The sequence below is a fragment of the Eptatretus burgeri genome, chromosome 5 (genome assembly GCF_056783735.1).
Source record: "Eptatretus burgeri isolate ZD-2024b chromosome 5, Ebu_testis_v1, whole genome shotgun sequence".
Classification (NCBI taxonomy): Eukaryota; Metazoa; Chordata; class Myxini; order Myxiniformes; family Myxinidae; genus Eptatretus; species Eptatretus burgeri.
Genome location: NC_140965.1, coordinates 71,613,975 through 71,634,472, shown reverse-complemented (window position 1 = coordinate 71,634,472; position 20,498 = coordinate 71,613,975). Strand labels below are relative to the sequence as shown.

Sequence of the window (20,498 nt, the reverse complement as noted above, 5' to 3'; positions counted from 1 at the left end):
TTGTTCCTCAATCACAAACTGATGATCATAAACTGATAAGACAGAACGATGGACGGACAGACGTGAACCAAGTGCTTAACTCCTCTTTTTGCTTCACATGCTTGGGGTAACAATACCAAGAGGTCGATTTCAAACCGGGAGGCAAGCTATGCAGTCGTCCCGGAGCAGAATTTGACATATTGGTAGCTCTGGTGCAACCTGGTGTAACAACTCCTCAAGTTCCGTAATTATTGTAGCTCCCTCAAAGCCCTCTTTGCTCTGGGGATTAAATGTTCACATCTCTAGCACACTCAGCTCCGCACACCCAAAGAGATTCTTCCTGCCGATTTCAGGCTCTCTCCTCCATTATGCCCAACAGTCATCCTCTAATAGTTCACTCTCCTCGGACATAATTGTCACTCTCTCAGCTTTTATGTCTCTCTTTTTAAAGCAGCCATTGATGTCAACCACCTCTCTGCGTGAGCTGCGTCACCATCTGACAACCGCATGTGAGATAACCACCGATCTGGCCTCGTGCTGGACCATGTGAGCTCCCGCGGTGAAGCTAATGCCGGCTTTCTCAATGCCGATTCGCCACACCTGCACCTTCTCATGACTTGAGTCGCAAAGCTATTGCATGCACTTTGTAAAGACATGCAAACAGAGGAAAAGGACATTATAAATGCACAGCCCAAGGTTTGAATAGGGCAGGACAAAACAGGAGGAAAGGAAAAACAAACATCTCACTGTGCATATGCAATGCACATCTATTTCACGAATAGTATGTCATGCTTATCTATACAAATGCTAAGAAATAACTATCGTTACACTAAGCAGTTTTATTAACCCCGAAAGATCATTCCTACAACAATTTTAAGAATACCATGGACTGTAAGAAGGACGATTAAAAGTGTGAGATAATAAGTTGGAGTAAAAAATGTTTACTCAACTGACTACATACTTTCAGTCACGATGGCCTCTGTTTCCCTGTGCAGTGAAACCTTGACATGGCAAGGCCTGAACTGTGTTTTTAGTTTCCACAACGTTGTGCTTTTCCCATTGCTGCATCGTGTACTTCCTAAAGAAGATGTTTTGTTTTGCATAATGAACTTGGTATTATAAAGCGTTGTTCCCTTTTACATCACACTTTGTTCTCATAACTAATTAGTCAAGAATACATGGTCAGTCACAGTCAAGGTGAAATAACACGGTACAGGTTGACTGTGACTTTCAATCATCAATCACAGTCAGCTTACTCTTTTTTTTTAATATAGAAGTACAATGTAAAATGGTGTTAGTGTTTTCAAATGGTATGCATTCATGAAATGGTCTGCCTTTGTCTGTCTTGCATTTCAGGTAAACTTTGAATGATTTGCTTTGCTTTGTATCTGCATACACAGTGATTCCCAGCACGACAGTCTTTCCCAAGAATCAGACATTCACTGAGGGAGGGAAGACTCGCATCGCATGTGTCACATCTGGCCATCCAAGACCACAAATCATCTGGACCCATGATGAGATCTCCCATTATGACATCATCCTCACTGACAGTGGAAGGTGCTGAGTTATTCCAAAACACCGAGACAGATGCTGCGTTTCATGGGTCGTCAACCGTGTTTTCATGGCGGGTGTCCTGATAGCATTACTTTTTACAGACATGACGTCACTGAAGATGGGACTCTTGTCATTCACAACATGCAGGCTCAAGATGCAGGGAAGTATAGCTGTTTAGCACGCAACATTGCAGGCATGGACAAGAAAACAGCAATACTAACATATACAGGTAAAACTAGCTTGCACACAATATTGTACCTTTCTATAATTAAGGTACATTTTATGTCATTATAATTGTTGATATAATTTAATACAATCATTGATATATTTTAACAAGAGTCAAAGCAGTTCATAATGTCATGATGTACAAGTTGTGGACCAAAAAAAAAAAAAATGGAAACACCTGGGTAAATGAGAGATGCCAAGCAATGGCTTCTACACAGGTGTGGCCCTTGTGTTATTTTAGAAAATAACATCCTAGCATGCTTCGGGTCACATATAAAAATGCTGCACAGACCCGGTTGCCTATAATTGTGGCTGCAAGAAGAGACCCCCCCCCACCAATGCCTCCATCCACAAAGCACTCGTGGTCGCCCACTTGTTTGATGAACATGACATTGATGTTATCCATATGCCATGGCCTTCTCAATCACAAGATCTAAACCCAATTGAGCATTTGTGCGATATTCTGGAATGATGCCTGAGACAGTGTTTTCCACGTCCATCAAACAGGTGTGAGTTGATTGACTTTCTCATGGAAGAATGGTGCCGCATCCCTCCTACAGAATTCCAGACGCTGGTGGACTCTATGCCATGGTGCATGCAGGCCGTACTGGCTGCACGTGAGGGGCCCAACGCCCTATTAAGTGACTTTACATTGGTGTTTCCATTTTTTTTATCCACAACCTGTACATCTGTTGTATTTATATTTTTAAACATACTGAAATGTCTGATTGTCTTATGTGATTCAGTTACATATAGAACCCTCTCGAATTTGACCATGTATTTGTAAAATCTCCTCCACAAGATGTGAAAGGATGTCACTAACTATGAGCAAGTTTGTTTTTGAAACTAAACACAAAATAAACCAAAGGTGTTATTTGGTTCCTTTTGCTTTTACTGCCAACACAGAGGAACCCATCGTGGTTGTTCCTGCCAAGGAGATTCTGGTGGCGAGTGGAGAAACCTCAGTATTGCAGTGCAATGCAACAGGGATACCTCAACCCAAAGTTACTTGGTTCAAAGGTTTGACTTATGGTGTCTTACAGCCTTTAAGGCTGGTTTGATAAGGAAATGGCTGGAGCAGATTCTTTCTAACATTTCTCTCTTGTGGATGTTGGTGAAAAACATTCAAATGAATATCAAGACATTGTTTTCTTCTGTGGCTTTCCTCCTCTCAAGGGGACTTGAGCCTGGAAGGCATTCCTTTTATATCAATTGATCAGTGGAGTGGCACTCTGCAAATCGAGGGCACACAGGAGATGGATGCCGGACAATACACATGCGTTGCCAGCAATGATGCAGGCTTGAGCAGGGGAACTGCCCTTTTGCGTGTTGGATGTAAGTGGAGAATGCACTGTTGGCAAAACAGTTGGACAACATGAATTTCTCAACTTGCTTGGGAAGGGACTGTGGTTATGCTGTCTCATTGCAGGAATGACACAAATTTCAATGAAGTCTTTTGTTTCTGATTTTCTGTTCCCACAGCAGCTCATGTAACGTAACCCCCCAAGTTTGCAGCCGAACACGTAATCTTCCTCTGTGTTGTGGAGCAGTTACTGAAACAAAAACATTTGGTCACATTCAAGTTCTTTTTTGTGAGGTTTTATTTGGTCACATGAAAGGTTTTAGTGTCTGATTGGAAGTGCATGCATGCATTATATTATGCAAGGCCTGAGTACAAGTCCCAGTGGTATATTTACAACAACCCCAATCTTCCTCACAATGGATCCTTATGGCTCGATATTATTATTTCGTTGCTGCTGCTTTTTTTTCCAACCACCATTTATTCACCTATTTTATACCCACAGCCGCTCCAGTATTCTTCCAGACTTCCAGAAACAAGCGAGTTCAGATTGGCCTCAACGTGACACTCCCGTGTCTAGCTTTTGGATCGCCTGATCCCAAGGTAGAATGGAAAAGGACAGACGGGGTGCCAATCTTTCATCGGGCTGGGGCCAAGAGTCACTCCTCTCAACTTAGGGACGGCAGTCTCTACATAGCAGGTCTGATAACCTACTTACACCACGTGGTACAACTTGTCATTGTTTATTCCTATTATTATTTTTCACTCATAATGGGCTTTGTTTCGACAAAATAAGCTTTCACTGCACTATAATTATACCCACACTTAAAAAGAAAACAAAAAAACTGGGAGATATTGTAATCGGCTCCGAGTCTGTCTGTATATCTGTCTGTCTGTCTGCCATCCATCCATCACGCTATCTCCTAAAGACCTAAACGGTTCAGCAGAAATTCACCAAACGTAGTGGTTATGATCAACACATGGCAGAAGGTGTGAGCAGTATCATTTTGGCCCCTCCCCTGAGGCTCTCGGGAAGGGTCAAAAGGTCAAATGGCAAAAATGCAATTACAGGCACTACACGTTTTAAAACATTTTTTAATGAAACTTTGTATATGCAATCAACATTGGGGGACATGCAAAATATGGAACAATTTTCTGGATTTGACCCCTGGTTAATGCCCCAAGGAGTGGGGACTTGAAGTCACAGGGCTCAGTCAAAATAGAACTTTTTTTTTAACTCAAAATTTTATATTGGGTCATTTCCAATGGAACTTTTTGCTCTCTTTCAACTTTGCTTGAGGTGGGAAGTGTCGGGATTTGTGATGGTACACCATTGACCCCACTCTAATTTTTAACTTGCAATTCAAATTTTGTAACTTACTTGACATGTCATTGTCTGTCTGTGTACACATGTACTTGAGTGTGAGCAGATTTGTGTTTCTATGTCTGTTTTGATGTTTTCCTTGATCCTGCATTTGTGTACTGTGTGCGTCTGTGCTACGTGTTTGAGCATTTCTGCACAGCACGTGTGTGTGTGTGTGTGTGTGTGTGTGTGTGTGTGTGTGTGTGTGTGTGTGTGTGTGTGTGTGTGTGTGTGTGTGTGTGTGTGTGTGTGTGTGTGTGTGTGTGTGTGTGTGTGTGTGTGTGTGTGTGTGTGTGTGTGTGTGTTCATGTACTATCAGGTAAGGGAACTAAGTTTTGAAGTTTAAAATGTAAATTAAGTTGAATATAGGACGTTGTGAAATTAACATCATTTACAACAGTCCTTTAAATGACCAGGTGTCTTGGATGTTACGGGATCGTCCCCTTTCATACTTTCCCCAGACGCCATTTGTGTCCGTACTGTGTCCCACCGTTATGTCCGAGAGGCGTCGATGTCCCTCCCCAGTGGATGGTGGATTGTGGAGGGGGGGGGGAGAAAAGGGGGGTTTGGGCTGGTGGTGGGTATTGTTAGGGTGATGGTTGATGGGGGGGGTGTGGGTGGTGCTGGGTATTGTTGGAGTGATGGTTGGTGGGGGATTGTGGGGGGGGTGGGGGGGTCTCCCTGAAAGTTTTAGCATCCTCAATCAAATCCTCTCAGAAGAGTAGATGATGCATACAGACTTTCTCTCCATTATAAATAGATGGTGGTTCATTTGATATGTAGAAATTTGTGTTGATAATTATCGATAATTATTTTCAGGTGGTCTTGTGGTAACTGCCAGGCAATGGCATCAGGTGTTTCATTCACCTCTCAAATCGTTCATGTACATGTATCGGTAGCTGGGTAGAGATGGTGTTACAGTTTCGAGTGACGTCTGTTTTTCCACTTAATTGTGGGGATGGCATACTCTCTCAATCATGGTCAATAACCACACAATCTAGCCATCTCTGTTGTTTCATAACAGTGTCTGTAACATGTTCCGAGCACAAAAGCAAACATTTTGTACTCCCGATCCACATTCGGGTATTTCAGAGAAACCTCATCCAATTTATGGTAAACTTCGGGTCTTTCGGCCATTGGTGTAGCATGAAACCATCTTAGTTTGTATTACTTACTATACAAGCACCGACACATCGACTCAGCATATTTGTGGAAAAAAAAATTCGAAAATTATTCACCACTTTAGTTAAATTGTACTGCGAGGTAACCCGGAGACAGTACGGATCTGGTGATCTACTTCTGCGTGTGGCGTCATGGCTAAAATGAAGGAGAAGAAGAAGATTTCGACTTCTAATCGCAAATTTACCCACTTCACAAATTTGAAATCGGAAAAAAACACATCATATCGATTTTGTAGGGTATTAAGGGATAGATTAGTGTCGAGGTGGTCTGAGCATTTGGGTTTCCCTTTAATATGGAGATGAGTGATGTTTACAAGTTTCTAAGCTGGAGAAAGTTTCCCATACAAAAAGGACCTGTGAAAGAGAGGAGACACATCCTTGTAAACAAAGGAACACGCAGCAACTAGCTCACCATGTCAGGATACAATAATATGCAGAACATTTCAGGACAGATGTCTTGTTGATGACGTGGTCGAAAGTGGTGAATAACTGCACCAATACAAACCTTGACTTCCGATCTGAAGTATGAAGTTTATAGAATCCAAAGCCACACCTTCCAAGACGGAAGCACCCGTCATGATTTAGGATCCTGAAGCAGTATTTTAAAACGCATTTCTCAATCTCAAGAGTAATTAAGGTAGAGAGTTTCACAATTACCGGAAGCTGTTGTACACGAAGCTCATCTCCCTTGCGATTTACTCAATAAAATCTCACCAAAGACATCCATAGCATCATGAAGAAAATAATAGAGCCGGAATGGGCCATTCTCTTTCAAGTTGGTTTCCCTTTTATAGATCATTGGCAAAGTAAAGTATTTTTTTTCAGTTTTGAGACACTGATTCAACTTTACTATGCTTGATTTTTTTTTCTATTGTACTGTATTTTGTTTTGATTACCTGTTGAGCTTTGTACATACCTATAAAATATAATCTCTGCACCTGTTATAGGGTTCTGGATCTGTGTACTAATTTGTGTCATCATCCCCAATATCTCTTGTCATCCTCAATTCTAACCCATGATCTTTATTTCCCACCATTAACTTTCATTACCCCATACACATGAAGCAAAAAGTGGGGTTAAGTAACTGATTCACTTTGTTTTTGTGTCTGTCTACAAATTTCAGTTTATGACCGAGCAACAACTTGATTTCATTTGAATGTTATATTTTGAACACGAATCAGAACATGAATCGGGAAACGAACTAAACCTGTAGTTGAGCAATGTGCTGGCTCTGAATTTGATCTGATTGTGCATGTGCAGAGGAGGAAGAGATTGGGACCAGACTCTGCGCAGTGCGATGATGCTGCTTAAGTAGTCTCCTTGGCTATAGGGCACAATCCTGGATGGGTCGCCACTCCGACACAGGATACCAGCATGCTGGCACTCATTTTGCCAACCTCGGAAAGATGACAGGCCGAGTTAGCCCCACCTGATATTAATTCAACAGCTGAGCAGGATTTGAACTTAGAACCCTAGGATCCAAAGCCACCACCCTAACCATTAAGCCAACATCAGGCATATGTGCAGAGATGAGTGAGATAATATTGTTTTTACTCTGTCTGCGTTTTTGCCAGGAAACCTACTGTTTTCGTGACATCTTAAAGGACACAAACACCAAGCACGAATTACTCATGCAACGTGTTAAATAAGGTTGTGTAAAAGATGCTGCAGCAACGGCGGTAAAAAATCCCCCCCCCCAAATTTTTTTCTAGAACCTTTAAAATCTTTATTTTATTTCAATTGAATTACTTACTTGAGCACTATAGAACAAAAATCGCCTTCTTGGCACGTTCAAAATCCTTCTGTTTAGCAGTACTTGGACCAATACAATTACAGCATTTTACGTCATCACGACCAACCAAATTTTCCGCTCACAGCCCCGACCCATGTCCTTGTTTCTCAAGACTGCGTGGTATATTAAATGTGTTCTGTGAACTCTCTAGTTGCTTACTAGTTTCAGTTTTTCCTGCCTTCCTCACTCTCCTATATTTCTGTTTGGTCATTCACTTGATGTTTGTCTCATTGTCAGATCTACCTTGATCTTCCATGAGCCTTGCTTCTGTAAAGAGAAAAAAAAAGGTTCAGCTGATTTCCTTCATTTTGTCTGACTCGTTAGCACTGTTGTTTTTTGTTGTTGTTGTAGATAATGTGTCAAAGTATGATGGTGTGTGTGTGTGTGTGTGTGTGTGTGTGTGTGTGTGTGTGTGTGTGTGTGTGTGTGTGTGTGTGTGTGTGTGTGTGTGTGTGTGTGTGTGTGTGTGTACATACAGGAGTGTCAGTGGAAGATGGAGCGACCTATGTCTGTGAAGCCAAAAACCATTTTGGCCAAATACAAGCTCAGGTCAACTTGACTATCATTGGCTTGGGTATGTGTCCCTGCTTTTGAACTTGTGAAAACTCCATTCTGTTTGTCCCACAACCATATCAAAAAAAGTGTAAATCAGGCTCATCAAACCATTCATGAGCTTGTATTTAAGAATTTTTCAACATATGACTGTTTTATTTGATTGAAAACGACTTTCATGATGTCCAACGATTGCTTTTTGTAATTCTGTGTTATTCTTCAACTCTTTCAATTCGAACTGCAGTGCGACCACACATTGCTCCCACTCCCATGGCTGTAAACGTCCTGAAGGGGCAAATCTTCACACTTCCCTGTGTGTTCCTTGTGGGCAATCCCTTACCAAAACGTGTGTGGTTCCACAATGGCAGACAGGTACGATCTGCAGTCATTCATTTTCATTCGTACAGAGCTTCTGGTTTTGGTTACATGACTATTAGAGTATCAGTTACCATTACCATAGTGTACATTTTCCCGATATGTATTTCCTGTGTTTGTCTCAGCATCTGTAATCCTAATAGCATTTGTAATCCTAATGTAATCCTCATAACTCCTGTCCTGACACACCTGACTGTTTCTAATGTTAACTTCACAAAATATGTCTCCACTCCTTCCTACACTACAACCCTATGATATTATGCATGTATATCTTATTTATTGCTTATTATTGACAGCTTGATGGAAGCAGCCATGTGCACGTGCGCAGTGATGGCAGTCTGTACGTGCAGCACGCTTCATTGCACCATGCTGGAAACTACACGTGTTCCGGCACGAATGCAGCTGGGACCACAAATATGACAGTCACCGTCAATGTAGCAGGTACCTATCTGATCATCAGTACCCATGTTTTACAGGTGAAGGAGTGTTGATCATTGATATTGTCTCTCTCTCTCTCTCTCTCTCTCTCTCTCTCTCTCTCTCTCTCTCTCTCTCTCTCTCTCTCTCTCTCTCTCTCTCTCTCTCTCTCTGTCTCTCTGTCTCTCTGTCTCTCTGTCTCTCTGTCTCTCTGTCTCTCTGTCTCTCTGTCTCTCTGTCTCTCTGTCTCTGTGTGTCTGTGTCTGTGTCTGTGTCTCTGTCTCGCTCTGTCTCTGTCTCTGTCTCTGTCTCGCTCTGTCTCTGTCTCTGTCTCTGTCTCGCTCTGTCTCTGTCTCTGTCTCTGTCTCGCTCTGTCTCTGTCTCTGTCTCTCTCGCTCTGTCTCCCCATCATCCTCTGTCTCCCTCCATCTTTATTTTTTATTTCTTATTCTCTCTCTCTCTCTCGATCTCTCTCTCTCTCTCGATCTCTCTCTCTCTCTCTCTCTCTCTCTCTCTCTCTCTCTCTCTCTCTCTCTCTCTCTCTCTCTCTCTCTCTCTGTGTCTCTGTCTCTGTCTCTGTCTCTCTCTCTCTCTCTCTCTCTGTCTCTGTCTCTGTCTCTGTCTCTGTCTCTGTCTCTGTCTCGCTCTGTCTCTGTCTCTGTCTCTGTCTCTGTCTCGCTCTGTCTCTGTCTCTGTCTCTGTCTCTGTCTCCCCATCATCCTCTGTCTCCCTCCATCTTTATTTTTTATTTCTTATTCTCTCTCTCTCTCTCTCTCTCTCTCTCTCTCTCTCTCTCTCTCTCTCTCTATCTCTATCTCTATCTCTATCTCTATCTCTATCTCTATCTCTATCTCTATCTCTATCTCTATCTCTATCTCTATCTCTATCTCTATCTCTATCTCTATCTCTATCTCTATCTCTATCTCTATCTCTATCTCTATCTCTATCTCTATCTCTATCTCTATCTCTATCTCTATCTCTATCTCTAGCTCTCTCGTCCTCCCTTTCCCCTCCTCTGCCCCTTTTCCTTCCTCCTTCTCTCTCCCCCCCCCCACCTTTTTTCTTGTTTTCTTCCCCCTTCCTTTCTCTCTCTCCCTCTCCCCCTCTCCCCTCCCATTTTTTTTCTTTCTCTTCCCCCAACCCCCTTTCCTTTCTCTCTATCCCTCTTTTCCCCACCCCTTCCTTTCTCTCTCTTTCTCATAAGGTGAATGTAAATAGTGACCCCCATCGAGTATTTTGGGTATCATTTAGACTACTTGAGGCACATTCAGGTGGCTCAAGGTGTGAAAGAGGGGTTGATCCTAAAAGCCTCTGGTCCATGACAGAGTTGGCAGAATGCATATCTAGGCAAGGAAGAGGAACTGGGTTGAGATAGAGTATATGTATGAAGGGAGGTTGAGGTGCATTTTGGATAGAATTGGTGGAATGGGTGGAAAGCTGATGGAAAATTGGGGTGGTCATGCTGGCAGACACAGAGTTCTGGGTGAGCTTGCTGCTATTGCTTGGAGAGCAATTGCTGAGGCCAGAATATTTCCTCCTTTTCTGAGCTGTGTCCAACCTTAGGCCTCCTGGTTCAAATTCACTGCACCCACAGTAAAACTTGCATCATGCATGCACCCCCTACCTTACCATTCACAGTGTGTTGCACTGGCACGTGTTATGCCAAGGTATGTCCCCATGGGTAGTCATTCTTACCTTTCTCTTTTGCAGTCTTTCCCTCAAGGTGGGTATGTTCCAAAGTTTCTGAGAAACTCACTCAACCACATCTTTTGTGACCCATCCACACACAACTCCCTGCAAAAGCAGACATAATTTCTGAATTTTCGGAATTCCCATCTCTTGTGATTCCCCTCTCTCTTTTTGTGCAATCAGAATTTGAATGCCTCATTGCCAAGGCGTTGATTCTTCCCAGCTTGCTTAGAATGTGAGACTACATTTTAGTGCATTGCCTGAGCTTTTAGATTTATTGACAAATATACCTCAGATTTTTATCTTTCGTACAACTGGCTCGACCATGTAGTTTTTTTGGCTCATGCACCTCCAACATGAAAAGGTTGACTCTCCTGCCCATGTTAAAGCATCGTCGTTGGTTTATGATGATGGAGGTCGTTAACGAGGGGAAACCGCTTGGCATTTGACAACTAGTTTGAAGCAGGTCTGAGTACATTTGACCTCACTGAAGTGAAGGAAGGGCCCCAGGCTCATGACTGTGGAATAACCTTGCATCCTCTGTCATGCTGCACTCTCTGTGGAGCCGAGACCTTGTGTGCAAAAATATCCTAAAGTTTGTTGTCAAAGCAAGGCCACTAAGCACAAAGCATTTGTTCATGAACAGCATCACAATTCCCTCATCATTTAAAAAAAAAAATTGGCTGATGGCGGTTTGGTATTTCTTTACTTGCCATGGATGTGTAATCACAGGAGTGCTTAATCATGGGTCCATACAGCAGTGTAATCAAAGGCAGTCAAAGGGGTGTGTAATCACATGGGTGTGTCATCACAGAGGTGTTTAAACACATGGCAGTGTAACCACAGGGGTGTAATTGGTGTGTAGTCACAGAGGTGTGTAATAACAGGTAGTGTAAGGGTTTGTAATCACTTGGCAGTGTAATCAAAGGGTGTATAATCAGTGGTGTGGAATTACAGGAGTTGGAATCACACACACAGCAGTGTAATCACATTGGTGTGTCACATCACAGGGATGTGTCATCACATGGCACTGTAGTTACAAGGTAGTGTATTCACAGGGGTGTGTATAATCACAATGCTCTTTGTAGTTTGTAATAAGGTAATTATTAGCCCCCGTTGGACTTATTCCAAAACGGGGGCTTATGGATTGGGTCTCGTCCGTCCGTCTGTGTGTCTAAAATTACTAAACCATGGGGGCTATGGAATTTTGTCTTTTTCTCCGTTTCTTTACTTCTTTCTCATGTACCTTCTGTGTCAACTTGTAATAAGTTGATTTGTTGTTTAATGCAAAGCTTTTATCTCACATTCTGTTCACCTTCATCAAAACGACTTGTGATGCTATGTGCCCCTTGTTTCCCCTTGCCCCACTCTCAGTACCTCCCACGATACATTCCCTACCTGGCACACTCAGCACGTTTGAGGGAGTGCCCATAACCCTTCCGTGCCAGGCTCATGGAATCCCCAAACCGTCCATTGTGTGGGACAAGGTACGTGGGCACGGAGGAGGAGGCTTGGCCCATTAACACTGATTAAGTGACACCATTGTTTGACATTTACAATTTTTACTTGTGTGTTGATGGTGATCTATCGAAACATATTCATGACTCTAGTATATCAATAACAATGCGAGGGAATGTTAGATATTTTAAATAAATGTGTTGTTATTAACTCAAAGGTGACATTCATGAGAGTTACAGGAAATGGACCTTCATTTTGTTCCAAGGAAATACAAGGAAATCAGACACAGGTGGAGGCCATTCAGTCCATCATGCCTGTATGACATCAACATCACACTAATTTATCAACACAAGATCCAAAGAAGAAAATGCAAAAAAAAAAATGTTTTCATTTTTTGTGTTTTTTATTTATCTATTTATTTGAAGTTTTTGTATTTTTTTGTATTTTTTTTTTTCCTTTGTATTTTGTATTTTTTTGTAAATATATATATTTTTCTTCTCCTCAGGGGAGGGGGCATGGGCTTGGTTTAAAAACACACATCAACCACATGACACCCCTTGACAAGACCCCCACCAACAGCAATCCGTACACATGCACACAATCACCCATCAATGCTCAAGCTACCGAAAAGTCCTGCCAACATCCCCATACCCCTCTATCTCCATAACTTCCAGGAACCTATCTAATTCTAATTTAAACTTATTGACTGTTTCTGCTGCCACTACTTTTCCAGGGAGGCCATTCCCTGCATTAACTACTCTTTGAGTAAAAGTCCCCTGCCTTACTCACGTCTTAACTATCCTCTTCTTTACTCTCAGGCTAAGGCCTCTGGTCCTATCACTGTCAACTCTGTTGAATAATTCTTATTTATCTGCACTTATTTTATCAATACCTTTCATGATCTTAAACATCAATATCATATCTCCTCGTAACCGCCTCCTTTCTCGTGTATAAAGTCCTGTCTCTTACAGCCGCTCCTCATAGCTAAGTCTAGCTAGGCCCGGAATCAATTGAGTAGCCGTGTGCTGAACCCTCTCTATGGCGTCTATGTCCTTCCTGAGTTGTGGTGACCAAAACTGCACACAATATTCTAGATGTGGCCTCACTGAATGCCTGTACAATGTTAACACCACCTCTTTTGATTTATAAATGATCCCCCTCCGAATTCAACCGAAACCCCTATTTGCTTTACCTATAGCTGCCTGGCATTGTGCTGTCTGCTTACCTCCCGTATATATTACCACCCCCAGATCCTTCTCCTGTGTGACACGCTTCAAAATTACCCCTTGCATCCTGTTATTTCTATTTTCATTGTTCTTTCCCATCCCCAACACCTTACACTTGCTCAAGTTAAATTAATGACAATGTTAATTATTATACTCATGTTTATTTCTGTGGCGTCAAATGAACCATTGCATACGGAACTAGAATGGCACTCCATAGAGTGCATACCTCCACCAGGCTGAACAGTTCACGTTTTTCTGACCTGAACTAAAATCTAATTGGCTTTCTTGTACATCTAACCAACTCATGCACCAAGTTTTGTCATAACTCCTCCACAACTTTTTGAAATATCGTGCCATGTATCGTTTTTGGCCCCATCTCTCAATGGAGAAAAATCACTTTAAAAATTAAAAACCTCTCGTATCCGTATCCAGATCTTCACCAAAATCATACTTCCTACCTGTTCCCCAAGTTGCTTTTGAATCCGTCGATAACCTTTTGAGATATCATGCTATAAATAGTTTTTGGTCCTATCTCTCAATGGTGAAGAATCACTTAAATAATTCTAGGATCTGGATCTGGATCCGGATCTTCACCAAAATCTAATCAATTTGTCTGTCACACACCCAACCTGTCCAACAAATTTCAGCCGAATCCGTCCACAACTTTTTGAGATGTCCCGTTCACAGACAAACGAACAGACAGACAGGAGTGAAAACATAACCTCGGTCCACCTTCGGTAGAAGATAATGGCCATCCATGTACTAAAGACTTATTTGCATCACCTGAACATCACCTTACCAATAAAAAGGCACATTTTGATTTTTCACAACTTTTCGAATGTTTAACTCTTTAGGATATTTTTGTGGGTCGGTAATTAACCCTTTCGGATGTTTTTGGGTCAGCAATTCACCCATTAGGATATTTGTGTCTGTAATTCAGCCATTAGGATATTTGGGTCGGTAATTCATCATTTAGGATGTTTTTGGTGTTGGTAATTAAGCCTTTTAGGATGTTTTTGTGGGTCGGTAAGTAACCCTTTCGGATGTTTTTGGGTCAGTAATTCACCCATTAGGATATTTGTGTCTGTAATTCAGCCATTAGGATATTTGGGTCAGTAATTCACCATTTAGGATGTTTTTGGGATTGGTAATTAAGCCTTTTAGGATGTTTTTATGTCGGGAATTCATCCTTTCGGATATTTGGGGTCAGTAATTAACCGTCTAGGATATTTTGGGTTGGTAAGTAACCCCTTAGGATGTTTTGGGTGGAAAGTCACCCTTTAGGATGTTTTGGTGTCAGCAATTAACCTTTTAAAACAACAGATTAAACCTGTTGTTAATCCTCAAGTGAAAGTCTCGTGAAAAAGGGTAATGGAGGAAAGGAAACAATAATCCCTTTTATAATGTAGTTTTCATTCGACTTACCCTGCTTTCTAACAGCACTTGCTTTTGGGTGGCATGCAGAGTGAAGTGTCTGCATCACGTCGGATCAAATGGGACATAATGGCGAACGGAGATCTGTTCCTAAATAAGCCCGAGGAGGAGGACTCGGGTACATACATGTGTACAGCGAGCAACTCAGCCGGAACAATTCAGCATAAAGTGCACCTGATGGTATATGGTAGGTCTCCTCTCTGGAATTATTTTTGAACAAAATGCATGCGTACGTACGTACGCACGCACGTGCACACACACACACACACACACACACACACACACACACACACACACACACACACACACACACACACACACACACACACACACACACACACACACGTAGAAATTAATGAAGAAAAAATAAACTTGCAAACTCTGGCCAGCAATGGAATTGCAAACTTCTGGCTAAAGCACCGAGATGCTCTCTACAATCACTATGCTTGAGCATTCAGTTAAGTTATCCAAGAGGAAAAGGTAATGAATGAGTAGCTCACAGAAGGTAATACCTTCCTCATCCAAAAATCTGAAAAACCCAATTACCTCACAAATATCAACCAATATCATGTCTACCAACAACATACAAACTTCTAGCAGGAATCATCACAAAAATTATGGATCAACATGGAACATAACAAGGAGGCCGAGACGCAGAACAAATGGGATGGAAGAGAGGATGTTATGGAACAATAGACTACCTACTACTAAACAAGGCCATACTCGAAAATTAAAACAAGAAGAACCAAATTGTCCACAGCCTGGATGGACTATAAAAAAGCTTTTGATAGTCTCCCACATTAATGGATGATAAAATGCATGTAATGCATGTGTATAAGATCAACCCCCAAATAATCAAACTAATTGAGAAAGCAATGGATCTCTGGAATACCGCATTAATATATTGGAGCACTCAGAGGGAAAGATTGAAATACCAGGGGTGAAGATCCGTTGTTGGATTTTCCAGGGAGACAGCCTTTCGCCCATCCTGTTTTGCCTGGCTCTGGACCAACCTCAGTCATGAGCAAGGACATGGAGACACACTAACATCCAATAGAAGGACATCCAACGAACCAGGAAAGGTGACACATCCACTGTATATGGATGGCTTAAAGCTCTTCTCACCGAACGAAGGAAAATTGGCAGAACAACTGAAATTAGTGAAATGGTACTCCGATGACATCCAAATGGAATTTAGCCTTGATAAGTGTGCCAATTGCACATTGTACAAGGTAAACCAATGAAAATGGACAACATAAAAATTGACCTAAATACAACAGAACAGGAAATAGAAAACAAAGCATCTTACAAATACCTCAAAGTAGAAAAGCGCCACAAAATATGCCACAAACAAATGTGCAAAACAAGTGCCAAATAATACCTATGTGGAACGACGCTGATCCTGAAAACATACCTCTCCTAAGAAACAAAATCAAAGCCATAAACCAACTCACAGTACCAGTATTACAGTACAGTTCCAGAATAATAAATTTGCCACAATCAGAAATCAATAAACGAGACATCAAAACAAGGAAACTCCTCATCATCCACAAAATGTTCAACAAAAATAAATGTTTCTGGAAAATGTACCTGCTAAGGCAAGAGGTAGCCGCCTGATGATGCTCAACCAAGTGCACAGATTAACAACTGTAGAATTGGCTGAGTACGTGAAAATTTCAATAGATTACCAAGCCCAATCTGTATGTAAACAGGAAGACAACAACCCAGAAAAGGTATCCCGAACCCACCATGCAGAACAATTCTAAAGACAGGTGTGAACAGAAGATCTCACATGAAACCGAAACAGCAACGAATACAGCCCCAACAATTGCAAAAAAGATGAAAGAAGAATATAAAACGAAATACAGTATCAACAAATTTACACCGACAACTGAGAGAATGATAAAAGAGCAGGAAGATGTAAAAATAATTGGATAGATAGGGCATAGACAACAATGGCTCATTGGAATGGCTAAGAAGAGGGCATCTCAACTGGGATAGAGAATAATTTCAATAAATGCCCAAGACCAAGGACAATATACCAATGGCTTTGAGAAAATGGTGTGACAGAGTAATTCGGACAAGGGTAGGTTTTGCAATGAAGAAACAAAGCACGAGCCCCATCATCTCAGGATGTAAAAAATGTCAGAAGAGTTGTACACTCAAAAGTGCAACAAAGTATGCAGAGCAATTCACCAGCACATCTGCAAAATTTGAATATCCCAGTTTCAGAAAACTCATGGAAACATGAACCAAAAGCAATGATTGAAAATAAGAACATAACACTTACCTCCAGCCTGATGATCCCATCGAGCATGAACATGAAAAATAAAGCACTTCAATACAAAAAAGAAAAGGCGGCATTGCTATTTGAGTTGTCAGTACCCAGCAATTTTAGCGTAAACAACACAGAAATCAAGATCTATAAAATGAAGTTGAAAGATCCCTGAAGCTGAAGAGCACTAAAATTGTACCATTGATAATTGGAGCAACGGGAATGATAAAGAAGTAACTGACAAAGATCTGACAAACCATCCCTGAGAACATACCACAAACGAACTACAGTTGGAAGCTGTCAGGGGAAATCAAGAAATCAAGGCAGAAATCCCTATCTCTCCAAGTGACGATCTTGAAAAGAGCCCTGAGAACAACACAACTTCACAACTCAGCCCATGAATCACGATCCTTCACCGAAACGGAGGTGGATACTTCGAGTCCTGGGAGGACTCAGTTCCTCCTTCTGAAACCCAAATTATGGAGATAACAATCAACAAAACACACACTTTCCTGGAGACTTTTTTTAAGCTGGAGCTGCATCGAGTTAAGAGTCACCTACTTCACTTGCGCTTTTCCCACTTTCAAATCTTCATGTCTCAGGAGATATTAAATATCATCACGTTTGTTAAGGATGAAGTTATCAACGTGTCCACATATTTCTAGGGTGTGTTCAGTCACCAAGTTTCTTGTAGAGCTCTCGCCAAGTGGCTTTAAGCACACAAGGTATCGCTTCATTCAAAACTGTTGATAAGGAACGACTGACTTGGCAATTGCTAGCTAGCTGCTATGTAACTGAAACCACCCCAGGTACCTTGGTAAGTTCTCTCACACTTGGTGTGTGTTCTGTTTGCAAGAAGCTTGCTATCGCTTTCGAAGCCAGTCATCCCAAAACAATCACATTGCAAGCCACTTGGCAAGCGAAGCAAGCAATTAAGCGAGGTGCTTCATTATGTAAGAAAAGAAACCTTTTTCTTTGCCACCATAGTCTGATTCAAAACAATACAACTGTTTACAAACAATGAAATGGTCAGAGCTTTACCTTTCTGCCCTGTTATGTATACTCACAATATTGTTGAAATGTGCATTTCATAATTTTCTTGTAACTACTACTATACTTTTCATCATAATTCTTCAAGATCTACAAATATGCAAAACCCCTCCCCAAAATGCAGTGGTAGGGTCCATAGATAAGCTTGACAGGGGACTCCTCCTTCTGACTGCATTTATTTATCTTTCTTTCCCTCTTCCTTGAACTTTGTAGCCGCTGCAAACACACTAAATTCGTTTGGAGAAGTCGTGACAAGAGGATCGAGTCAAACTGAAAACGACGGGCCAAACAATATTTGCTTGAGTACTATACCACAATAGCATTGCTTACATGGAAACTGACATGTTGTTAATGCTTCAGTCACATTTGGCTCGGCGGCCATAGGGTCAAAAAATCTATGGCCACTAGCAATTATAGGGCGGCCGCAGTATTTCCACGGTCACACAATGTAGCAGTCACATATGTTTTTATGTTTTGGGTAGCCGCACGGGGTATTTAGAAATTGTGGAGACCGAAAATGTGGGGGTGCCGTAGGTCTTTGATTTGATGTAGCACGGTGACCTGAGAGCGTCCCTGCGACGGCCATATAATTTTCAAGGCAGACGCAAGGTAGCCTCATGGTGCCCGCAAGGCGACTGCAGGGGGAACCTAAGGCGAACGTGGAAATAGTGCGGCGGCTGTAATTTTTTGGGGGTTGGCAAAATTCATTTTCATTGATAAGAGCCTCTGGAAAACGCACAAATAACGCAAGCCCACCGTACACCCTACGTACGGTCGACGTGGAACACATCTACGTCATGGCTACGGCTTGTCGAATTGCTACGGCCAACCTAGAAATGAAAAAAGTTATAACTCCGTGCTTTAATTCCACGGAGACCCCTACAGCCTGTAAAAGATAGCCATACGGCGTAGGGCCACCCTTAGGCCACCTCAGAAACTCTGCGGCCACCGCACGTTTCTGTCAACTCAGGGGGGGGGGGGGTACAGCCGCCGTATCCTAGCCGTAGAGCAAATGTGACTCATGCTTAAGTGGTGCAGAGCACTCCCTTCCATTGGAGTGCTTGCTTGAGCGCTTTGAATCAGGCAAGCCCCTTGGCAAGTGATAGCAAGCAGCTCGCTAAGAGAATACTCTGCTGTACATGGTAAACAGCTTGAAGTTTGATGCAGTGTGCTTTACACAGATGATTAAAGCGTGTATTTACACAATGATTTTAATTATTCATACCTTTTTGATTGCACAGTGCCCCCAAAAATAAAAGGTCCTGGACCAGCCGGGGAGATGGAGGTAACAGTGGTGGCCGGGCAGGTCATAAACCTACCTTGTGAAGTGGAGAGCTTCCCACCACCAGTCATTGATTGGACCAAGGATGCACGACCTATCTCTCCACTGTCAACGAGGTATGTTGTGTGTGCACCAATTCTCAAATCCTCCTGATGTGTGATTTTTATTTATTTTGTGATCATTCGCAGTGTTGTTGTTTATCCATTGAAACGTTCTTTTACTATCATTACTGAAAAATTATCTCCAGTTCCAGAAACCGATTAAAAATGTATGACATCTAGACATGAACCATCTTGGATCCTCCTGTTATTGGAAATGCAATTTGATATTGTTCTGTTCTTGTGTATGATAGCTTGGCTGCCGGGTAGCTATCATTTCTTGGAAGCGTGGCTGTGCTGTTGATGCTGTGCCCCTCCTACCAGTACACTGGTACTCATTACACCAACCTCAGAAGAATGACAGGCTGAGTCAACCCCACCTGGTGTTAATTCAGTGGAAAGCGGGGCTCAAACTCAGGACCCTAAGATCTCAAGCCAGCCACCCTAACCACTAAGCCAACATCAGGCTTAATTTGACGCGATAAGGTTTTAATAACAACTTGTGCTTTTATCAGATTATAATTCTGGTTCAACGTGAATCAACCATCTCAGAATTTTGAAACTTCAGGAAATAACTAGTGAGATGACTCCAGGCCTGGATGGTGACAAGGTTGTGCTGCCATTCACTCCACAAGACTGTCTTTTATTTCCCCTCAACATTTCCTCTTTTCTTTCCACACTATTATCTCTGAACCATGTAGTGTTGATTGCAGTGGAAAAAGGTTTTACAATAACTATCAAATCCAGCTCATCCACCATTTCGATTCTAAAGAGGTTAATAAAGGTTTGAATTATTGTGTTGGCTAAGGTATATGTTATTGAAGGTTTAAAATCAAGGTATTGTGGCATTATCATTTTGTAGCATTGCAAGGCCGCACAAATTCTCTCAATGATAGTTTAGTTCACTCACCTGTTATGCAGTCAATGTGCCACTAAACCCATAATGTCGTTTTTACAAAACGACATTATGGTTTTTGGTCAAAAATAAAATCAATTGGGCCTATTGTTAAATTGCACTACACAGTAGTGGCATAGTTATATTGTAGGATTGTGCAATAAAGTGCTCTAGTCGTAGGGTGGCTGTCAAGGGACCTCAACAATAGAGGACAGTGGCATTGGCACAATTATTTATTTATTTGTTTATTTTACAAAATGTAGTGCCCACTGATTATAACCACAGCTTTTAAGACTACCAAAAAGTTAAATGTGTCCTGACAATTACAGGATGTACGAGTGTTTATATTTCTG

At 41.8% G+C, this 20,498-nt stretch overlaps 1 protein-coding gene across 7 annotated transcripts in view; it reads left to right on the top strand.

Annotated features, from left to right (window-relative positions):
* Positions 1-20,498, top strand: part of HMCN1 (hemicentin 1) — a 531,017-nt gene that overhangs the window by 167,671 nt on the left and 342,848 nt on the right. For all 7 annotated transcript variants that reach the window (XR_015058458.1, XM_085882362.1, XM_085882361.1 and 4 more), the window contains exons 12-22: positions 1,380-1,536; positions 1,635-1,762; positions 2,665-2,778; positions 2,935-3,093; positions 3,564-3,758; positions 7,873-7,968; positions 8,191-8,318; positions 8,618-8,762; positions 11,802-11,914; positions 14,576-14,732; positions 19,112-19,268. Coding sequence is in view for 6 of the 7 variants with exons in the window: in XM_085882362.1 (XP_085738488.1) it covers positions 1,380-1,536; positions 1,635-1,762; positions 2,665-2,778; positions 2,935-3,093; positions 3,564-3,758; positions 7,873-7,968; positions 8,191-8,318; positions 8,618-8,762; positions 11,802-11,914; positions 14,576-14,732; positions 19,112-19,268 (1,549 nt within the window). In the remaining variant the exon portion in view is untranslated. The remainder of the gene's footprint in view (positions 1-1,379; positions 1,537-1,634; positions 1,763-2,664; positions 2,779-2,934; positions 3,094-3,563; positions 3,759-7,872; positions 7,969-8,190; positions 8,319-8,617; positions 8,763-11,801; positions 11,915-14,575; positions 14,733-19,111; positions 19,269-20,498) is intronic.